The sequence below is a fragment of the Rhineura floridana genome, chromosome 4, assembly GCF_030035675.1.
Source record: "Rhineura floridana isolate rRhiFlo1 chromosome 4, rRhiFlo1.hap2, whole genome shotgun sequence".
Classification (NCBI taxonomy): Eukaryota; Metazoa; Chordata; class Lepidosauria; order Squamata; family Rhineuridae; genus Rhineura; species Rhineura floridana.
The window spans coordinates 76,174,946-76,192,666 of NC_084483.1; the positions used below are offsets into that span (position 1 = coordinate 76,174,946).

The following is a 17,721-nucleotide window of genomic DNA, read 5'->3' on the forward strand; positions in this document are numbered from 1 at the left end:
GCAATTCCAGAAGATTTGAAAGTCAATTTTCCTTCACTCCCACTGTACAAAGACTATTTCTGCCAAAGAAATATAATAATAATAATAATAATAATAATAAATTTTATTTTTCAGCCGCCTATCTGTCCGGGTTAGGGACACTCTAGGCGACGAACAACAAGAATAAAAACAATACATATAGTTCAACATAATCAAATTTTAAGCTAAAAAACCATTCATTAATTCAGATCTGTCCCAATCTTGAAAAAATTTATACCAGCCTTTCCCAACATTTGGGTCCCCAGAAGTTGCTGGACTACAGTTCCCATCATTCCTGACCATTGACCCTGCTGCCTAGGGCTGATGGGAGCTGTAGTCCAGCAACATCTGGAGACCCAAAGTTGGGAAGGGCTGATTTATTCTATTATTTGTGCAAAACAACCCACACAGTCCTAAGCCAGGGCTTGAAAGACCATTTTGCATTCTTCTGTCATGTTACTAAAAGAAACAGAACTTGGGCCACAACTTTTGAGTATATAGGCAGTATTTCTTTTTAACAATGTAGGGAAAAAACTAGTTTCTTCTTCTGGCTCACCTGTTGAGCTGCTAAGCTGCTCAGCTGGAAACCACTCTTTGCATATCTTACAAAGTAGTCATTTTAGACAATTCAAAGGCAAGAATGTTTAGCCTGAAGTCATTCTGACTCTATTTCAATAGCCCAAAGCAGCATTAAAATTGACCCCTGCAATGTTCAAAAGTAGTAATATTACTATTCTATTTGGTTTTAAACATTTATGAATGTAGCCTTTAAGGATACGATAATGTGGTCTATTCTGTAGTTTGGAAAAGATGCATATGATCCATACATTCTCTAAATTTTAAATAAGGTTGGATATTTTCTTATTGATAGAGAAACTTTCTAGCTTTCCAGTTTAAATTGTTTCCTATATACAGTAGCACCGCTATACTACATATATACTCCCAGTACTACACAAATCTAGTAACCTTACGTAAACCCCACCCCAACCCCTAAAAAAAAGTTCAACCTTATAAAACCAGGTGTTGGCTATGACTGTTTTTCATATTTCCAAATGTGCCCACTGGCTCAAAAAGGTTGGATTTTGCCAAAGTCTAGGGATTAGGAGAGAGAGATTAGAGAGCTGGTAACTTTTTTATGGGAATAGCCAGTAAATAGCCTAAATTTCATTGAGATTAGCTCAGGAACTTTAAAAAAGGGGTAAATTGGCCCAATCCTTTCAGGTCAGTGGAATCTGTTTATAACCGAAGTCAAGCATGCACAGTGCTATTCTCATGTCACTGGAGGGGTACAGGTAAAGTGACAGCTGAAGGAAGAGTGAGGTAATTTTTGAGGCCTTAGGTACTCAACCTGCCAGATACAGAAGTCACTGATCAAGAGACTGTAAAGATGTAAAAGAATATAGTGCAATTCTGTGCAGGCTTACTCATAAGTCTTTCTAAACACAGGGAACCATGTTAATTGGTACACATTACGCAGGTTTGTTTGCATATGTGGGTCCCACCCCCATACACAGGCATACCCCGCTTTAACGTATGCAATGGGACCGGAGAGTATACTTTAAGCGAAAATAACCTTTAAGTGAAGCAATTGTCTTCACTTGTACTGCACGCAATCACCACTAGATGGCAGCGGCATCATGCCAATAAAGTGTACATTATTGCAAAGCGCGCAAACGTTAAGCGGGTTATGGGGACATATGGAGCATGTACGTTATAGCGAGGCAACGTTGTATGCCTGTATCATTCTATAAGATGGAAATATTGTAGAGCTATTGTATCAGTTCCATAAAGACTTAGCACTTGTAAGGATCCTCAGCACTAACTTGTTGTTGATGTACTGCCTTCAAGACAATTCTGACTTATGGCGACCCTATGAATAGCGTTTTCATGGCAAGAGGTATTCAGTGGTGGTTTCATCATTGCCTTCCTCTGAGGCTGACAGGCAGTGACTGGCCCAACGTCACCCAGTGAGCTTCATGGCTCTGTGGGGATTTGAACCCTGGTTTCCCAGGTTGTAGTCCAACACCTTAACCACTACACCACACTGGCTCTCCAGCACTAACTAGTGACATGAAAAACTGTAAATACTTTTTGGGGGGTGAGGGGGATCTTTATTTTACTGATCCTGAAAGAGAAAAGCTTTTGAAGATGTAACCCACACATTACACACCATTTTGATCATGTTTATCAAATACCTATGTGTAGTTCTCAGTCTAAACAAACATTAACAAATCCATGCAAGTATTTAGAGCAGGAAATACCTTTTCATCTACATTTCCATTACGGTCAACGTGGTACAGTGATGCCATGTGAGTTATAATCCACCAACTGAAGCCCAGCAGATCCTTGCATGGAATTGAATTAAAATCAGATATTGCTTCAGTGCCACTCCTTTTTTCAAATGCATTCTTCAGAATTTTATTCAACCAACTCCAAAAAGACTGTAGAGGAAAAGAAAGCCACACAGCTTTTAAAAACATTTTGAATTTTACACAGAAGGATACACGCATGCCCAACCTCCCTGCCCAGCTCCTGCAAGTTTTCCAGTTGCTGCTTTCCTTTACCAGCCTGTAGGTTTCAGTGAATGAACTCCGCATCACTTCTCAAAGGGATTCTTTTAAATCAGGCATGGGGAAACCCCAGCATGCAGCCCTAGTTAAGTCTGGCACAGGTCCCAATTTGGCCCATGAGACCATTTGACCATGTCTACCTGCCCCATAACTGACACTGTATGTGACATGAGGTGGGGGTCAGGTGGAGACATGACTGCCAATGCACAATCAGGAGCTTTAAAGTGTACTCCCGACTGTGCATTGACGAGGCTTGCTGTCACAAGGTGAGAGCCAGTCAGTGGATATCAGATGTGCTACACAGTTCTTCAGGCGGTCCACAAGCAGCCAATTCCAGCAGAAGACAGAACTCTTAGTTGCCACCTATTCGCTGATCGGTGGTGACTTCAAGCACCACTTATCTGGGTTTGAATTTACCTTTGTAGCATGGCTTGCCACACTACAAAGAAAAATGGGTCACCTGACATCCACCCACTTGTCAAAATGCCCTGCTGATGGTGGGGGAAACCAGGATCCAGTCTGCTAGCTGCATCCAGGTCCCCACCTTGTTTTAAATCAAGGGTGTGGAACCTATGGCAATTTAGATATTGTTGTGACATTTCCCACCCTGGCTGATCATTGGTCATGCAAGCTGTAGCTGGTGGAAGTTGGGAGTCTCTTGATATCTGCAAGACTGCAGTTCCCCATTCCTGCTTTAAATTTGCAAGTCACAATATACCTTTGGTTGCTGTGACTCATAATTGAGGGGAAAAAATCAAAATAGGAACAGAACCCCTGATATTGTCAGCCATTTCTCTGGGTACTCTGACACAGTTCCTCTAGATTCTTCCCATTTCTTCTTGAAGAAAGAACATTTCTACCAATGTTGGGCGAACAACCCAACTTATCCTCCCTTATGAGTAAACTGGATTGGTGTCTGGGGGAATGTGACAAAATCAGAAGTATTTATATGTTTAAAACTGTTTTGAAATTATGTTCAGGCAAGAAAGTGTTAACAGAATGTTAATAGGTGCAGTTGAGGTATGATTGACAAGTGAGAGGGTGTGTGTGAGAATTCCAAGGGGAGTTTGAAAAAGAAAAACCGTTGGGATTTGACAGTTAGATAGGAATAGGGATCAAGAAGAGGACATCATGTTAGAAGGGCTAGGGTTTGGGTGAGGATTTCATTGGGATTAGTGGGGTGGGATAGGTAGGATAGGGACAACAGCAACTTATTCATTTACTATCATGTGTAACATCTTGTATATAATAAAGTTTATTTGATTCAAAATCCCACATGTCAGCTTGGTTGCTACCAAACTAAGGTCCTATTCTGTACCTATCCCTATACCAACTTTACAGACAGATTACACCAGTGGTCACTTGTTGGGGAAAAGGTGGTGGGGCTGAAGCTTGTGGTTCAGAGGGCATATCTGACCCAGGCTGAGGTGGATTACCTGGGGATTTCCTGATCCAGGTGTTTGGGAATCAGGAGGTAGTCATCCCAGAAACACAAGAACATCAACAGGGAGTTTTGGTGAAGATGACCTGAAAGGTAGTTTGAGCTCTTAAAAAAAGAGCTGCTATCATAGACATGGATAGGTATCTCTCCTCCCTTCATGGGAATAGGGAGAGGATCCAAATCAGAGTTGAATCTGAAAGTCCCACTGCTGAGAGCTGACTAAATACTTGGATTCAGTATTGACATAGTTTAAGAGTCAATTTGGGGAGTGTGCAAGGAATATTTGACTCCACCGCTGGGCATGTTTTCAATTTAGTCAGGCGAATGGTGGAACAGATGAGGGGAGAGTGAACTGCAGTTAGAAGGTGAAAACTGATTTGTTTTGGTTGGAACTAATTCCAGGTCAATTGCTAATAAAACAATCACCAGCCAGTGCAATTCTGGAGAAGGTAATCAACCTAGGATATTTTACCAAACCTAACTAGGTAAGGCAAGAGGGCAAGTCAGGTAACTAATGCAGTAGTAGACAGAAACTGGGGATGGAGTAAAGAATCCTTTCCCAACCTGATGCCCCTAGGTATTTCAAGCTACATCTTCCATCAGCCCTGGCCATGCTGGCTAGGGCTGATGGGAACTGTAGTCCAAAAGAGGACACCAGTTTAAGGAAGACTACAGTAGAAGAATCACTGTTTCTCCTTTGACATATATAACCAGTGCTGGCTGCAGCCAATTTTAACTCTGCATTCCTACTGTTGAAAGGCAGGGAGAGTTTGAGTATGCTGTATGCATGTTAAGCATACGGATCACAACATTGCCTAACAGATTCCCTTGTTAAGCTGAAATCCAGGCATACAATTTGGGGGATTATTTTCTTTCCTGGTCAAAGAACACAGACCTCTTTAAAGATTATGAGAGAAGAGAGCAAAGTGTAAATGAGTGCTTATGGTACGTACAATAGTTTGGAACACTTTGTCAGTCTCTGAATATATGTTTCAAATACAACAATTTCCAAGAACATTATCTATGCTGGGAATGCAGTTATTCTTACCTCTGTTAGGGATCCTTTACTTCTGTGGTCAAGTAGATGAATAAGCAGAATCCACAATTCTTTTACACAGACACAAGGGTAGTGGTGACTAGTTAGAGCTTCAGAGGGTCTTACCTATGATGACCAAACAATTTCAGAGGAGATGGCTGAACATTCAGAAATATTTACTCTGCTGGAGTAGTTAAAATAATATAATTAAAATGCTTAATTCTAAATATGAAAGGATTAAATAATCCAGAAAAGGGGACGCAATTTAATTATTTTTTGAGGAAGAAAGCTACCGATATGCGTGTGTGTGTGTGTGTAAGAAGGAAATACAGCTTTTAAAATAGTTGAGAAGTGTTTTTTCCCCCTCTCCAATCTGAATAGGTTAATGATACTTATGTATTTCTTCTTAGAGACTCACAAACAGATTAGAATGGGTGTTTTTTAAAAAAAGAATTTTTAAACAAGGTACCTATCTAGATGCATCAATGACACTGGGATGCATTTATGTCTAATTATGGAAGGAAAAGAAACTAATTCAATATTCTCATAATTCTGTGGATGCTGATATTATTTTAGACTAGAATTTCTATGGGGTGATGCAATCTAGTTTAGATAAATCGAAACATAGGGTTGTATCCAACAAAGTTGTTCTGTTTGGGCAAGGACTTCTACTTTTCCTCCCCCTCCTCCTTTGAGTGCCCCCCAAATCTGTTCTAGGGGTTCCCTCAACTCTCCAGACCAGATATGCAGAGGGTGCATGGGGAGAAGAGAGAGGGGAAGTTCCATAGCACAAATGGATTTTTTTGCGCAAATGATACAAGTTTGTTGGATAAAACCCATAACCCATTCATGGCTGTTACTTTTCTGACAGGACTTAAAGAATTTAGAGGTGTTTCCCCTTACTGGTACTGCAAATATAAACACATACTAGGAAGTAAACTCTACTGAACATAATGGGACTTACGTCTGATAAACTTGTGTAGGATTGTTCTGTGAGATATTTACTGAGACACAGTTACTCATCAAGGTGGGACTACTCTTTTTATTCCTTCCAATAATATTCATATTCACCTATCAATGCCTTTTTTGTTACCCCAGAAATCCTACTACACAATAATAGATGCTAAGACACTGCCTCAGATTTATGCAGTTCATGCATCTAATGGTAATCCAACAGAGCATTGAACTTTTTGATCAGTTTTGATGCTGGAGAATAAATATTTTATTGCTCTAAAATGACTGTGTTCAGGATACCATAAGGAAAGAAATTCAGCAATAAAGCTCTGTACCAGGAATGGATCAGAAAATTATTTGGGATGCAATAAAAGCAGTGGTGAGAGGCTATTAATCTTTCATCCTAAAATATTTTAAGAAATTGTGGGACATATGAGAGAGGAAAAGTGTTATAGACAGACAAAATAGCTATATAAGAAAATTATTTGCTTGAGACAACAGTATAATTTAAAAAATGCTCATGATACGTAAACCTTTATTTATTTATTTTTAAACAGAGGGAATAGGTAATTGTTTTTCTTTGGATACTTAATTGAAATTTTATGGACAGTATTGTAGCATTTTTATTGTTAGATCATTTTTCATACTGTGCTTTTCAATATTTTCAATACTGACTATTTCAATATTTTCAATATTTGATTTATTTTGTTACTCACTACGAGTTTCCTTTTGGAAGAAAAAACAAGGTACAAACATTAAAATGTAATAAAAATACTTCCCCCCCCATAAATCAATTATAGGAAGAGCTTCTCTTTAAAATAGTCGGTTAAAATTAAATTGCAATTTAATACAATTGAACATATTGTCTACACATCATAGAATCACAGAATAGTAGAGTTGGAAGGGGCCTATAAGGCCATTGAGTCCAACACATAATCTCTTAAAACAAACATCACCTTCTATCAAACTGAGTTGAAACCTACTCTTTTATGTAATGAAGTACTTCTGTGGTTAGTCATAATAAATTACACAACCTGCCAGTTCAGGCATAACATTCTTGGCTTCATAAGGTACAGTTTATGAAGTGGGGAATGCCTGCTGGGCCCACATACCCCTCCTTCCCTCACCGCCATCCTTGTTAAATAGTTATGGTTTGTCTAAACCAAAGTTTCCCATTAACCCAGGAGCTGTGGTTTAATGTTGGCTTACTTAAGCAGAAAGTGGAACTGGACTTGGAATGTCTCAAATGACTATGCCCCTAAATGCTAGAGGGAGACTGATTCAAGAACCTAATCTTTAATGCCATTATGGCAGCACCATGCCCTTTTGGCAGCTTTCTTAATCTCATACTTATAAGCATGAATAAAATTTATATTGGGTTTAGCAAGCTGTTTAGCAATGAAGTAGTTAAAGTTTGCCCAACACGCACCTGCCAGTTCTACAAGGAGACACTTTGTTCAGCAATACTGGTACTTGGAAGGTTATTTAGAGCCATATTGCAGTAGGAGACACATAAAGTTCAGAAAGGAAACAGGATGTTTTTCTACAGCAAAGCAGAAAAGGTACATAAACAGCTCAAACCAAGAGAAGAAATTCTAGGACAAAATTCCAGGGCATATTGGGGAGGGTCTAGGAAAGGAGGAAGTAGGGGATAATGGAGGGAGGGCAGAGAGAGCACAGCCCTGCAGATGAAGCACTAAACAGGGAAGTGGGTAATGGAAAGAGATTGGAGGAAGCAATAGAAAGAGAAGCTGAGGTAAAGCCATCCTTTTTTACACATTCCCATCATTGTGGGGCATCTTGCTATGAGACGAGCATACTCATTGAAATCAATGGATTTAGTTCTATTGATTTCTGTAAGTCTACTTTGAGTATGACTAATAATGGATATCACCCTGAAAAGGTACACTTATGATGGCTGGGAGCTTTATTTCTCTGTACAACAATGAAATCATATGTATTAGCATAGCACATGCTAACAAAAGAATGCAATTGCATTTTAAAAGCAGAGAAGAACATATCTGGGTGAATTTAAGTTCCACACTTACTATTAGTGCGCAAGCTGTAATCAAATTACCTCACAGCAACAAAACATTTTCACGCTGACTTTTCTTGGTTTATACTATGCCTTATAGCAGGGCTGGGGAACCTGTGGCCCTCCAGATGTAGTTGGACTACAAGTGCAAGCATCCCCTGACTATGCTAACTGGGGTTGAACAACATGTGGCCAGAGGTTCACTACCACTACTTTGTAGGCTTGCAGCATGATCCTATGCAAGCTTACTCAGAAGTAAGCACTGCTGAATTCAACAAGGCTTACACCCAAGTATTTGCATAAGACACTACTGCATAAGACAATTCAGAGTGGGATCAAGTTATAATGAAGACCTTGGCAATACATTACAAATTACTGTGCATTCCACTGAATAGTGTAGAAACACAACATGAATCTTTGGGAGTATAAATGAAGAAATACAAGGTGTCCTCCTTTCTTTTTTAGACGCACACAAATCTATAAAACAAACTAGCATTTCAAGTTTCACACCAAAGACTTCACAAACGGTACGTGAAGGAAGCATTTCTGGCAATGTTGGGTTTTTGTACACCCCACTCATGCACCTTCAGAGCAAAATGTGTTAATTTTAGATTTTTTTTTTTTAAAAAGTGCTATACAAATTACCTAAAGCCCTTACGTTTCCAGTATAATCTCTATGCTGGAAAAAAGCACTACCCCAATGAAGCACAAAATCACTACTTCTGTTCTGAAACAATGTACTATTTCATGATTTGTTCGTCTACCATCTTTAATCAAATGGGTTTTACCTTGATCCACCAGCAGGTGGTATTGCAACCACATACAGCAACTGGATACCACTCCCACTTATTTTAGGCTTTAAAAAATAAAGTTTCACACTATTCTGCATTGTGTTTAGGTATATATTGCTTCTTGTTATATGTAAAGCAAGGCTGATTTTTACATAATTGCAAGAGTATCTTCTTATTGGTTAACATTCTAATTATCTGAGTTATTAATATGCTTTTTGCCATCTGGAACTTGTGACAGTAACAGGTAGGTAAAGGAAATTCAGTGCATATGAAAAAATCTACAAAGCTTTCCTTGACAATTTAAAATGTGTCCTCATAGACAGGCAAGATTGTTAAAATAGAGACATCAATTGTAGCACAACATTCTGTGTTAAGTGCCAAGTGATCTTGATAATATTTAAACTATTGGTGGTGGTGGGGAGAATGCTTGGAAACATATAAAATGACCATAACACACACATACCTAAGAATTTAGGTTGTGCCTTGGCATATAAATATGGCCAGGAAGTAAATGTGGGGTGGTATAAAAATGTTTGAAAATACTATGCTTAAAAAATTGTGTTTGCATTTTATTATTTATTTATTTATTCAAATTTGTATCCCGCCCTTCCTCCCAGCAGGAGCCCAGGGTGGCAGATAAAAGCACTAAAAACACTTTAAAACATCATAAAAACAGACATTAAAATAAATTAAAACAAAACAACTTTAAAAATATATTTTTTAAAAGCTTTGAAGACTTTTTTTTAAAAAGGTTAAAAACATTGTTTAAAAAAGGGTTTAAAGGCATATTAAAAAGCAATTCTAACACAGAAGCAGACTGGGATAAGGTCTCAACTTAAAAGGCTTGTTGAAAGAGGAAGGTCTTCAGTAGGCCTTGAAAAGATAACAGAGATGACACCTCTCTAATATTTAAGGGGAGGGAATTTCAAAGGGTAGGTGCCACAACACTAAAGGTCCATTTCCGGTGTTGTGCAGAATGGACCTCCTGATAAGATGGTATCTGCAGGAGGCCCTCATCTGCAGAGCACAGTGATCAACTGGGTATATAAGGGATAAGACGGTCTTTCAGGTATTCTGGTCCCAAGGTGTGTAGGGCTTAGTACACCAAAACTAGAACCTTGAACTTGGCCCCGTAGCAAATGGGCAGCCAGTGCAATTCATTCAGCAGAGGGGTGACATGTTGGCGATAACCTGCCCCAGTGAGCAGTCTCACCACCACATTTTCCACCAGCTGCAGCTTCTGGACCAACCTCAAGGGCAGCCCAACATACAGCGCATTACAGTAATCCAGCCTGGAGGTTACCAGTGTGTGGACAACAGTGGTCAGGCTATCCCAGTCCAGAAACAGCCACAGCTGTCTTACTAGCTGAAGCTGGTAAAAGGCACTCCTAGCCACTGAGGTCATCTCGGCCTCTAGCGACAAAGATGGATCTAGGAGCACCCCCAGACTACAGACCTGCTCTTTCAGAGGAAGTACAACCCCATCCAAAGCACGCAACTGACCAATTATCTGCACTCGGGAACCACCAACCCACACCGCCTCCACATGCAATCTGAATTAGGGGCCAAAGACAGCTAAATTCTGCAGCCTACATAAACTATACAAATCTGAACAGTTTCTTCAATTTTGCAATTTTTACTACTTTGTATAATTTAAAGCAGGTTTTGCTCATCACAGATGTTAACACAGCACATATATCAACTCAAAATACACCTTAAAATTATTTCCTCATTCAGCTGGCAGAGATGAGTAAATAGAAAACTGAGTTCCTAACCCAAGACTATTTAAAAAATATAGCCAAGGCAAGAGCAAAAATATAAAGATTTGATGGAATGATACATTCAGATGGACAACTCCTTCTACTGTCTAACTTTAAAGAGCCAGTTATATTACACTATTACAAAATTACATAACAAGATAATCATAATACCTTTGTATACTTGTCAGCTGACAAACATAGCAGATCATGTAAGAGGTTTCCACAATGTTCTTCAAACAAACTGATATTCGTTAAATTTTCACCTGTTAAATTTGAGAACTTGTGAGCATACACTGTTTGCCCTAGAAAATATGAACAAAGGAGGGAAGCTTATGCTTTGATATTGACTTAATGAATGCAGCAAACACACATACATACTTTCACTTTATTTGTGCAAGTAAAAAAGTCCATTTTCATTTAATTTTTCTTTTTGTTAACAGGTTGTTTTTTTTAAAACCCAAAATTTATCCTCAGTTTAGTGGCACTGTGTTTTGGAGCTGGAAAAGGGAACTTTACTATGTACAATTAAATCAGTCCCAAAATCCTTTGGCCTGTTCTAAAGGCTGTGGTGGCTCTATGATGCTCTGACAACATAGAAAGCTTTTGTCCCATATGAGTAGGGGAGACTGCATAGTTATACACCATACCTACATGATTACACTGTTGTAATGGCGTAGAAGGAAATCAAGGAATAGCAGTAATGATGCTGTTCATGTAATATTTAATCATGTAATATTTAATCATCAATTTGATTACCCATCCTTCAATCCTAACATCCCATGGGATGTCACAATAATTTAAAATACAACATTAAAATAGTTTACAATGGATTCCAATTACAAGAATAGGGTTGGCTCTAAAAATATTCTTCTCAAGTGTCAAAAATATGCATCTTACGATGAGGTTAAAGACGGGCATCTTCAGCATATGATAGAAACTGCATAATGAAGGTGCCAGACACACCTCCATGGGGAGAGAATTCCAGAACTTAGGGGTTGCCACAGAAAGTGCCCTCTCCCATCCCACTCCCTCAAGCTTTGAGGGCAGTGGAACCACCAAGAGGGCTCCCTTCTGCTGATCTTAATACCTAAGAAGGTCTGAAGGGAAGGAGGTGGTCTTTCAGCTATTTAGAGCCTAAATCTTTAAGTCAGTGTACTGCAGTATTCTGTTTGTGGCTTGTTCACAAGCAGAATGGAGAAAGTCTAGATAAGCCATGAGTGATTTCACCAGTCTGGGTTGGAGAGATTTTCCCCAGACTAAACCACTTGGAAGACATACCCCACATCATGTATTTCTCTCTCTACCCACCCATTAGTTCTAATGTTAACTGGACTTGGAAAATACTTGTTCTGGAGAAAAAGCTGAAAAAAATCTCTCCAGTGGTTTGTATCCAGAGATTTGCAAGCTGAATTCTGCTTATACAATGAGGCTTCTCTTTCCTGCTATAGCACCTTACACCACAAAAAGGTACCATAATTGAGTAGAAGCGATGTTAGGATCTTAGATTAAACTGTGTAAGAACACCAAATACTTCAACAGTATATGGTCACCAACAGCAATGTTAAGGTAGCAGCTATATGCACACTTAAATTGGGAATGAGCGCCATATTCAACTAGACTTGCTTCTCAGAAAACATGGACAGGAGTAGGGTTCAATGTCTATATTAACCATAGAGGAAATGAGTTACCTGAACCCATATTTGTTGTATTCATATTCTGATCCATCTCAATAAATATAAAAATAGTAGCATATCTCACACTAAGTTATCTAATCAGGAACTAAAATATCCATCACTTCCAATACTGAACTTTTAAAACGAGCAACATGCTTGCCAGACTCAAGCACAAACCAAGTATCAGAAGATGGTCTGTACTCTGCACCACTTGAAAGTATTTTCCAACATAGATTCTTAAGAGTTGTGCTTGCCCAATAATCTGGTCAAATACAGTAACAATGCAATCATTACTAGCTTTACTATCTTTGAATCTTGGAACAAAGAAATTTTCAGCAGCATAAATTGCACTTAAAAGTATCATTTAAGAATAGCTTTAAAGCAGAATATTTCCCTCAATTGTTCTGAATAATACGCATCTCCAATTTCCTCCAAAAACTGCAATTTTGATACTGCAAATATTGCGGGGGGGGTGTTACTCAGTAAAACACCCTTTCCCCACATTTCAGCCTTCACTTCTCAAGGCAGTCCTACATACCAGGAACGTCCTCTCCCAAATAGGCAAAATACCGGCACACACTCCAAAAGAAATAAAATGGGGGGGGGGAAGAGTATGCCTCCCCCCAAAACAAGTACCCTTCTCCAACAAAACAGGCCAAAAGATCCACATTTTAAAAATTAAATTATGAAGGACAGAGGTTTTTGGTGGACTCTAAAGGGGTGTTGTCTGAGTCAATAAATCTACATATCCTTGCTTCAGGGGCTGGAGGTCTCCATACCATCTGTCTGGGTTCTTGGTTCTCATCCCCCCTCCTTTTGCCCATAATCACAGGAGCAGAGGAAATAGCAAGCCCAACAGGAGCTTCAGAGTCAACTAACTGCATGCAATGCTACTCTACAGAAGGGGAAAGTGCATAGAAGCATCTGCTTGGATCAGGACCTGACCGAGAATAAGGGTGCAGTGGAAACTCCTAGGGTGCAGTGGAAACTCCTAGGGTGCAGTGGAGAATAAGGGTGCAGTGGAGCTCCTAGTTTGAGCTCCTAGAGATGTAAAAGCCTGGAAAAAGACTAGATTTTTTTTTAAATGGTGTCCCCCCCTCCCCCATTTTTTCAGGAAAAAATGGGAAAATTCAGAAAACAATGTTTTTCCCGAGATTTTCTTTTTTCCTGGACCTACACCTCTCTAACCCTGTCTGAGCTGGGGAAATGGACAACACTGCAACATTTTGTTACAGTTCCCACTAGTTATGTAATTTAGTAACTATAACAATGTGAAAAATAAGCATTATGGGATTAAAAAATAGGCATTGTGAAAAAATAGGCATATTGTTATAAAATATGATGCCTTTTTATGCACTAGCTAGAGATGTAAAATTTCCAGAAATTTTGAAGCCATGAGAAAAAGCCAGTTTTTTTCTGGAAAAAAATGCAATTTTCAGAAAAATTGAAAAAATGCAATTTTAGCACTTTTTACAGATTGAAATACACTTTGTTACTTCAGGAACATCAAATGTAATTATGTACAAGTTGGTCTGGCATAAAATTATCACATTTGGTATATTAAAAGTACATTTTATTCAAACAATTATTACAAATTGAATTTACTTTTTTAAATTTTTACTTTTTTGTAACAAATGCATCTACAAGATCCTGAACTGTAAGGAACCTCTTTCGTTTTGCCAGTTTATGAGGAGCAGGCAAAAACAATTTAAAAAACACACAGAAGAAACCATCAACATTGATAAGAAAATTATGTCTCCACTAGTCCTCCACAGTGTCAAGCAGACGTAAAGCATCCATTCCCATAAAAAGAACTGAGAAAGGGGGGGGGCAATATTCAATGAAACATTTTATTCATCATGCTAAAATAAAACATTCCATAATCCATTTTTCTTCATTTTTTTCCAGAAAAAACAAAACAAAAAAGGCTTCGGAAAAAAACCTTTTCCCCCCTGAATTTTTCCGGGTTTTTTCCGGGCCTTCAAATCTCTAGCACTGGCTGTCAAGAAAGCTTGAACATAATATGGCTCTTGTGCAAAGTACTGTGGGATTTCATCTTGTCTAAAATGGGCCCTGTGAGAGAACAATGATTTTGCAGTTTCTTTTCCCAGCTGAAGCTAATTAGGCCTGATTGAGAACACCTGCTTATCAGGTAAGGCCCTTGTATTTATTTATTTATTTATTTATTACATTTATACCCCGCCTTTCTTTTCATCATAGAAACCCAAGGCGGCTTACATATGGTTTCCAAGCGGTCTCCCATCCAAGCACTGACCAGACCTGACCCTGCTTAGCTTCAGTAGGGTGCTGGCCTCATGTGCCTTCAGACCATAGCCTGGGAATGGTTGAGGACGATGTGCCAGTTAGGCGCGAAGACTTGAAGAAGCATTGCATCGTGAGAAAGCCCCAATTGGTTTCTTAGTTCTGGACTGTTACTAGGGACTTTTCCATAAGTATAGGAGTGAAATCTTTAGCTTTTGTTCCCCTGGGTTCCATCTTGCCTATAGGTGGGTACCTGTGCGGGTTCCATTTCCATCTACTACCCAAGCTATGCATCTCAGAGGAGATGTGGGACTATACAACAAATACCTCTTTGTAAGTATAGAACAGGTCAGCTACATTTATTGTTTTGTTTAGTGATTGAACTCTCTGTATTTTACCTTGCCCTTTGGGCGTGGGTTTTAAAGAACTATTTTGTTGCTATTAATTGTGCACTTATAATTTATTCAATAAAGCTACGACTTCTTTACCAGTATGTGTTCACTGAAGGGGAATTTGGCTCTGAATCTGGTACCTTGGCTACTTGCCCACAGACTACTGTGTATTTGGTTACTGCATAAGGCTCCAGGACAAGGAGTGCTCTTTTGGCTCTTGTCTTTCGGAATTCTTGGCAGGTTTAATTCTGGGCTCTGGATTTCCCCTTGACTTAAGAGTGGTTAACCAGTTGAAGGGGTGGTGAGTCTACCTACCTTGCAGGGTTGTTGTGGTTTACTCAACTCTGATAAGGGAGATAATTGCCAGGATCAATTGCCCTGAGTCTGGGAGTTGAATCCTGGGACAAACCGATTCTAGTTTAGGGTGGGTCTATGACACTGGCATGCACAGACTTTGTATTTTCCCACTGTCTAGCCGACACTGTAACAATGCATCACATTAGAACCAAACCTGAATCCAAATATCCTTTCCTCAGTATGAAAGGTCTAAAGGTGAAGAGCAAAGTTCAAAATATGGCTCTATAAAAATTGCCAAGTAGAAAATTATTTGTTTTGACACTTACCTGGGAATAAATTCTGTTGAATGTAATGAGACTTAATTCTACGTAAAACATTCATAGAATTACACAACTCTTTTTAAATCAAATATTACACAGTAGTGTAAGGATATCTGAAAGCTATAGAGGAGGGAAAAGAGAAAAGTGGCAATAATATAGCAGCTAAGATTGACACAGCTCAAGATCCATGTTGATTGGTGCCTGGTTGGTACTAACCACTTTAAAATGGAGTCTGTCAATTAATATATTTTTAGAAAACTGAGTACATATTCTTATCTTGCATTGGGCATAATCATAGCCAGAAGCTAAAGCAAGCACAACCATCCAATCAGAATTTTTGATATAGGACTGTATTTAGAATATGAAAACAAGAAGGGATTCTAATCACTTTAAGACTCTAATCACTACCACAGAATAATTTTACTGGATTTTCAAAATAAATATCATTGTAGCCTAAGATTAGGCATGAAAGACTAAAAACAAAAAACAACACAACATGCGTACATATTAAGAGTGTGCATACATGATAGCTAGTCTTTGAATGAATGTAAGGATACCAATGGCTAACTTCTGCCTTTTAATAATAAATTTGGTTTAGGATTATGTTGAAAGATTAACAAACTGTCAGCATACAAGTTCTAGCCAAAAGATGAGAAAAAAATACATGAAGAAATAGGTTGAAAATTCCACCGAAATCAATAGGACAAATAATGTGTGTTAATTGGTTTAAAATATATGGTGGATAGCTGTATTGACATTTTAATTGTAGAAGTAGAATTTTGCTGTGAAGAGAGAAGCATAAATTGATTGATTTTTTTTTAAAAAAAATTGGCTGACCAGGTATAGATGAATTGATCCTTCTATTAACAGATTAAAATTCCAAAGTGCAGAGTTCTGAAACAGGGAGGATAATACAACAATTGCAATGAAATAGGAAGATGATCAGGTCCAACCAGCTGCTTCTACAGGAATGAAAAACCTCTCCTAGATTTCTTTTGAGGATGGCATGAACAAAAGGACAAATAAGTGTAAAAGGGTATCCCAAGCACGTAATTTAGAATCTGGCTCCCACAATTCACAGAAATGTTTGTACCCCTGTCCATGTATAAGCATGACCACACCTGGAACTATAATCTTTTCATCTATTTCCTTATTACTTAGGAACATTGAAAGCTGCCTTATAAAGAGCCAGAGCACTAGTTAGTCCAGCTCAGCATCCTCTACATTGACTGGCAGCAGCTATCCAGGATTTCAGACAAGACTTTATCCCAGCCCTTCCTGGAGATGTTGGGAACTGAACCTGGAACCTTCTCCATGCAAAGCAGATGCTCTACTACTGAACTACAGCCCTTCCACAAAATGAATGTCTTCAAATACATGTCTGTCTCTCTCAAATTCCATTGCTGTCAAAATAGTCTAAAAACCTCAATGTTTTGGCATGGACACAACAACCCAAAAACAAACACTTGAGGACCATGGGTTCCTCTTTTTGCCGCCTTCCTTTGCACACCGGTCTGTTCAAAGAATTTCCCATTATGGCCAAATTGAGGGAATATGGCTTTACGTCATTTGACTAACCAGGAAATGATTAGTAAACAAAACCATGTTTTATTCTTGGTTGAAGATTCTGGTTAATAAACTGACATTGAAACCAGAGTTCCCCGCTTCAGATATAATAGGAAACTCTGACTTAACAGACCCAAAGTGAAGCAATGAAACTGGTATAAAGAGAGAAAGAGCAAGGGAACGGTATCATGTTGTATCTATAAGGGTTTGTATTATTTGTCCTTTAAAAAAGAATACTTAGTGGAATCCAGTTGATGCCCTTGTCCTCAGAGAAAGACTTTTGATCAAGTAGAAGTATCTGTGGTACAGTTTTGCCTCACCCTAGACTGTCCTCTTTAAGAGACACAAGTTGTCTAGCTCTCCATCATGTCTGTGCAAAGAGGTCATGCCTCCTTCTAATATACAAGCAGAGAAAAGATTGCTGTCTAGCAGAGAAGCTGACAACTTCGACAGTCAACAATTTTGACAGTGCCATTTCCCAACTTCCCAAAGTTGTAAGCTCATTTCCCTGAAGTATTTGCCCGTCCTGCTCATTGCCTGGGCCTAGCAAAGGCCACTTGGACACAAGAGACCATCATTATCAACATGGTCCCTGTACTCCTTTGT

General features: G+C 38.8%; 1 protein-coding gene across 2 annotated transcripts in view; it reads right to left on the reverse strand.

The window, feature by feature from the left end:
• MMS22L (MMS22 like, DNA repair protein) overlaps positions 1-17,721 on the reverse strand; it is a 143,959-nt gene that overhangs the window by 107,322 nt on the left and 18,916 nt on the right. For both annotated transcript variants that reach the window (XM_061623391.1, XM_061623393.1), the window contains exons 8-10: positions 10,777-10,907; positions 5,078-5,191; positions 2,280-2,459 (exon numbers count right to left, since the gene is read on the reverse strand). In XM_061623391.1, coding sequence (XP_061479375.1) covers positions 2,280-2,459; positions 5,078-5,191; positions 10,777-10,907 — 425 coding nt within the window. The remainder of the gene's footprint in view (positions 1-2,279; positions 2,460-5,077; positions 5,192-10,776; positions 10,908-17,721) is intronic.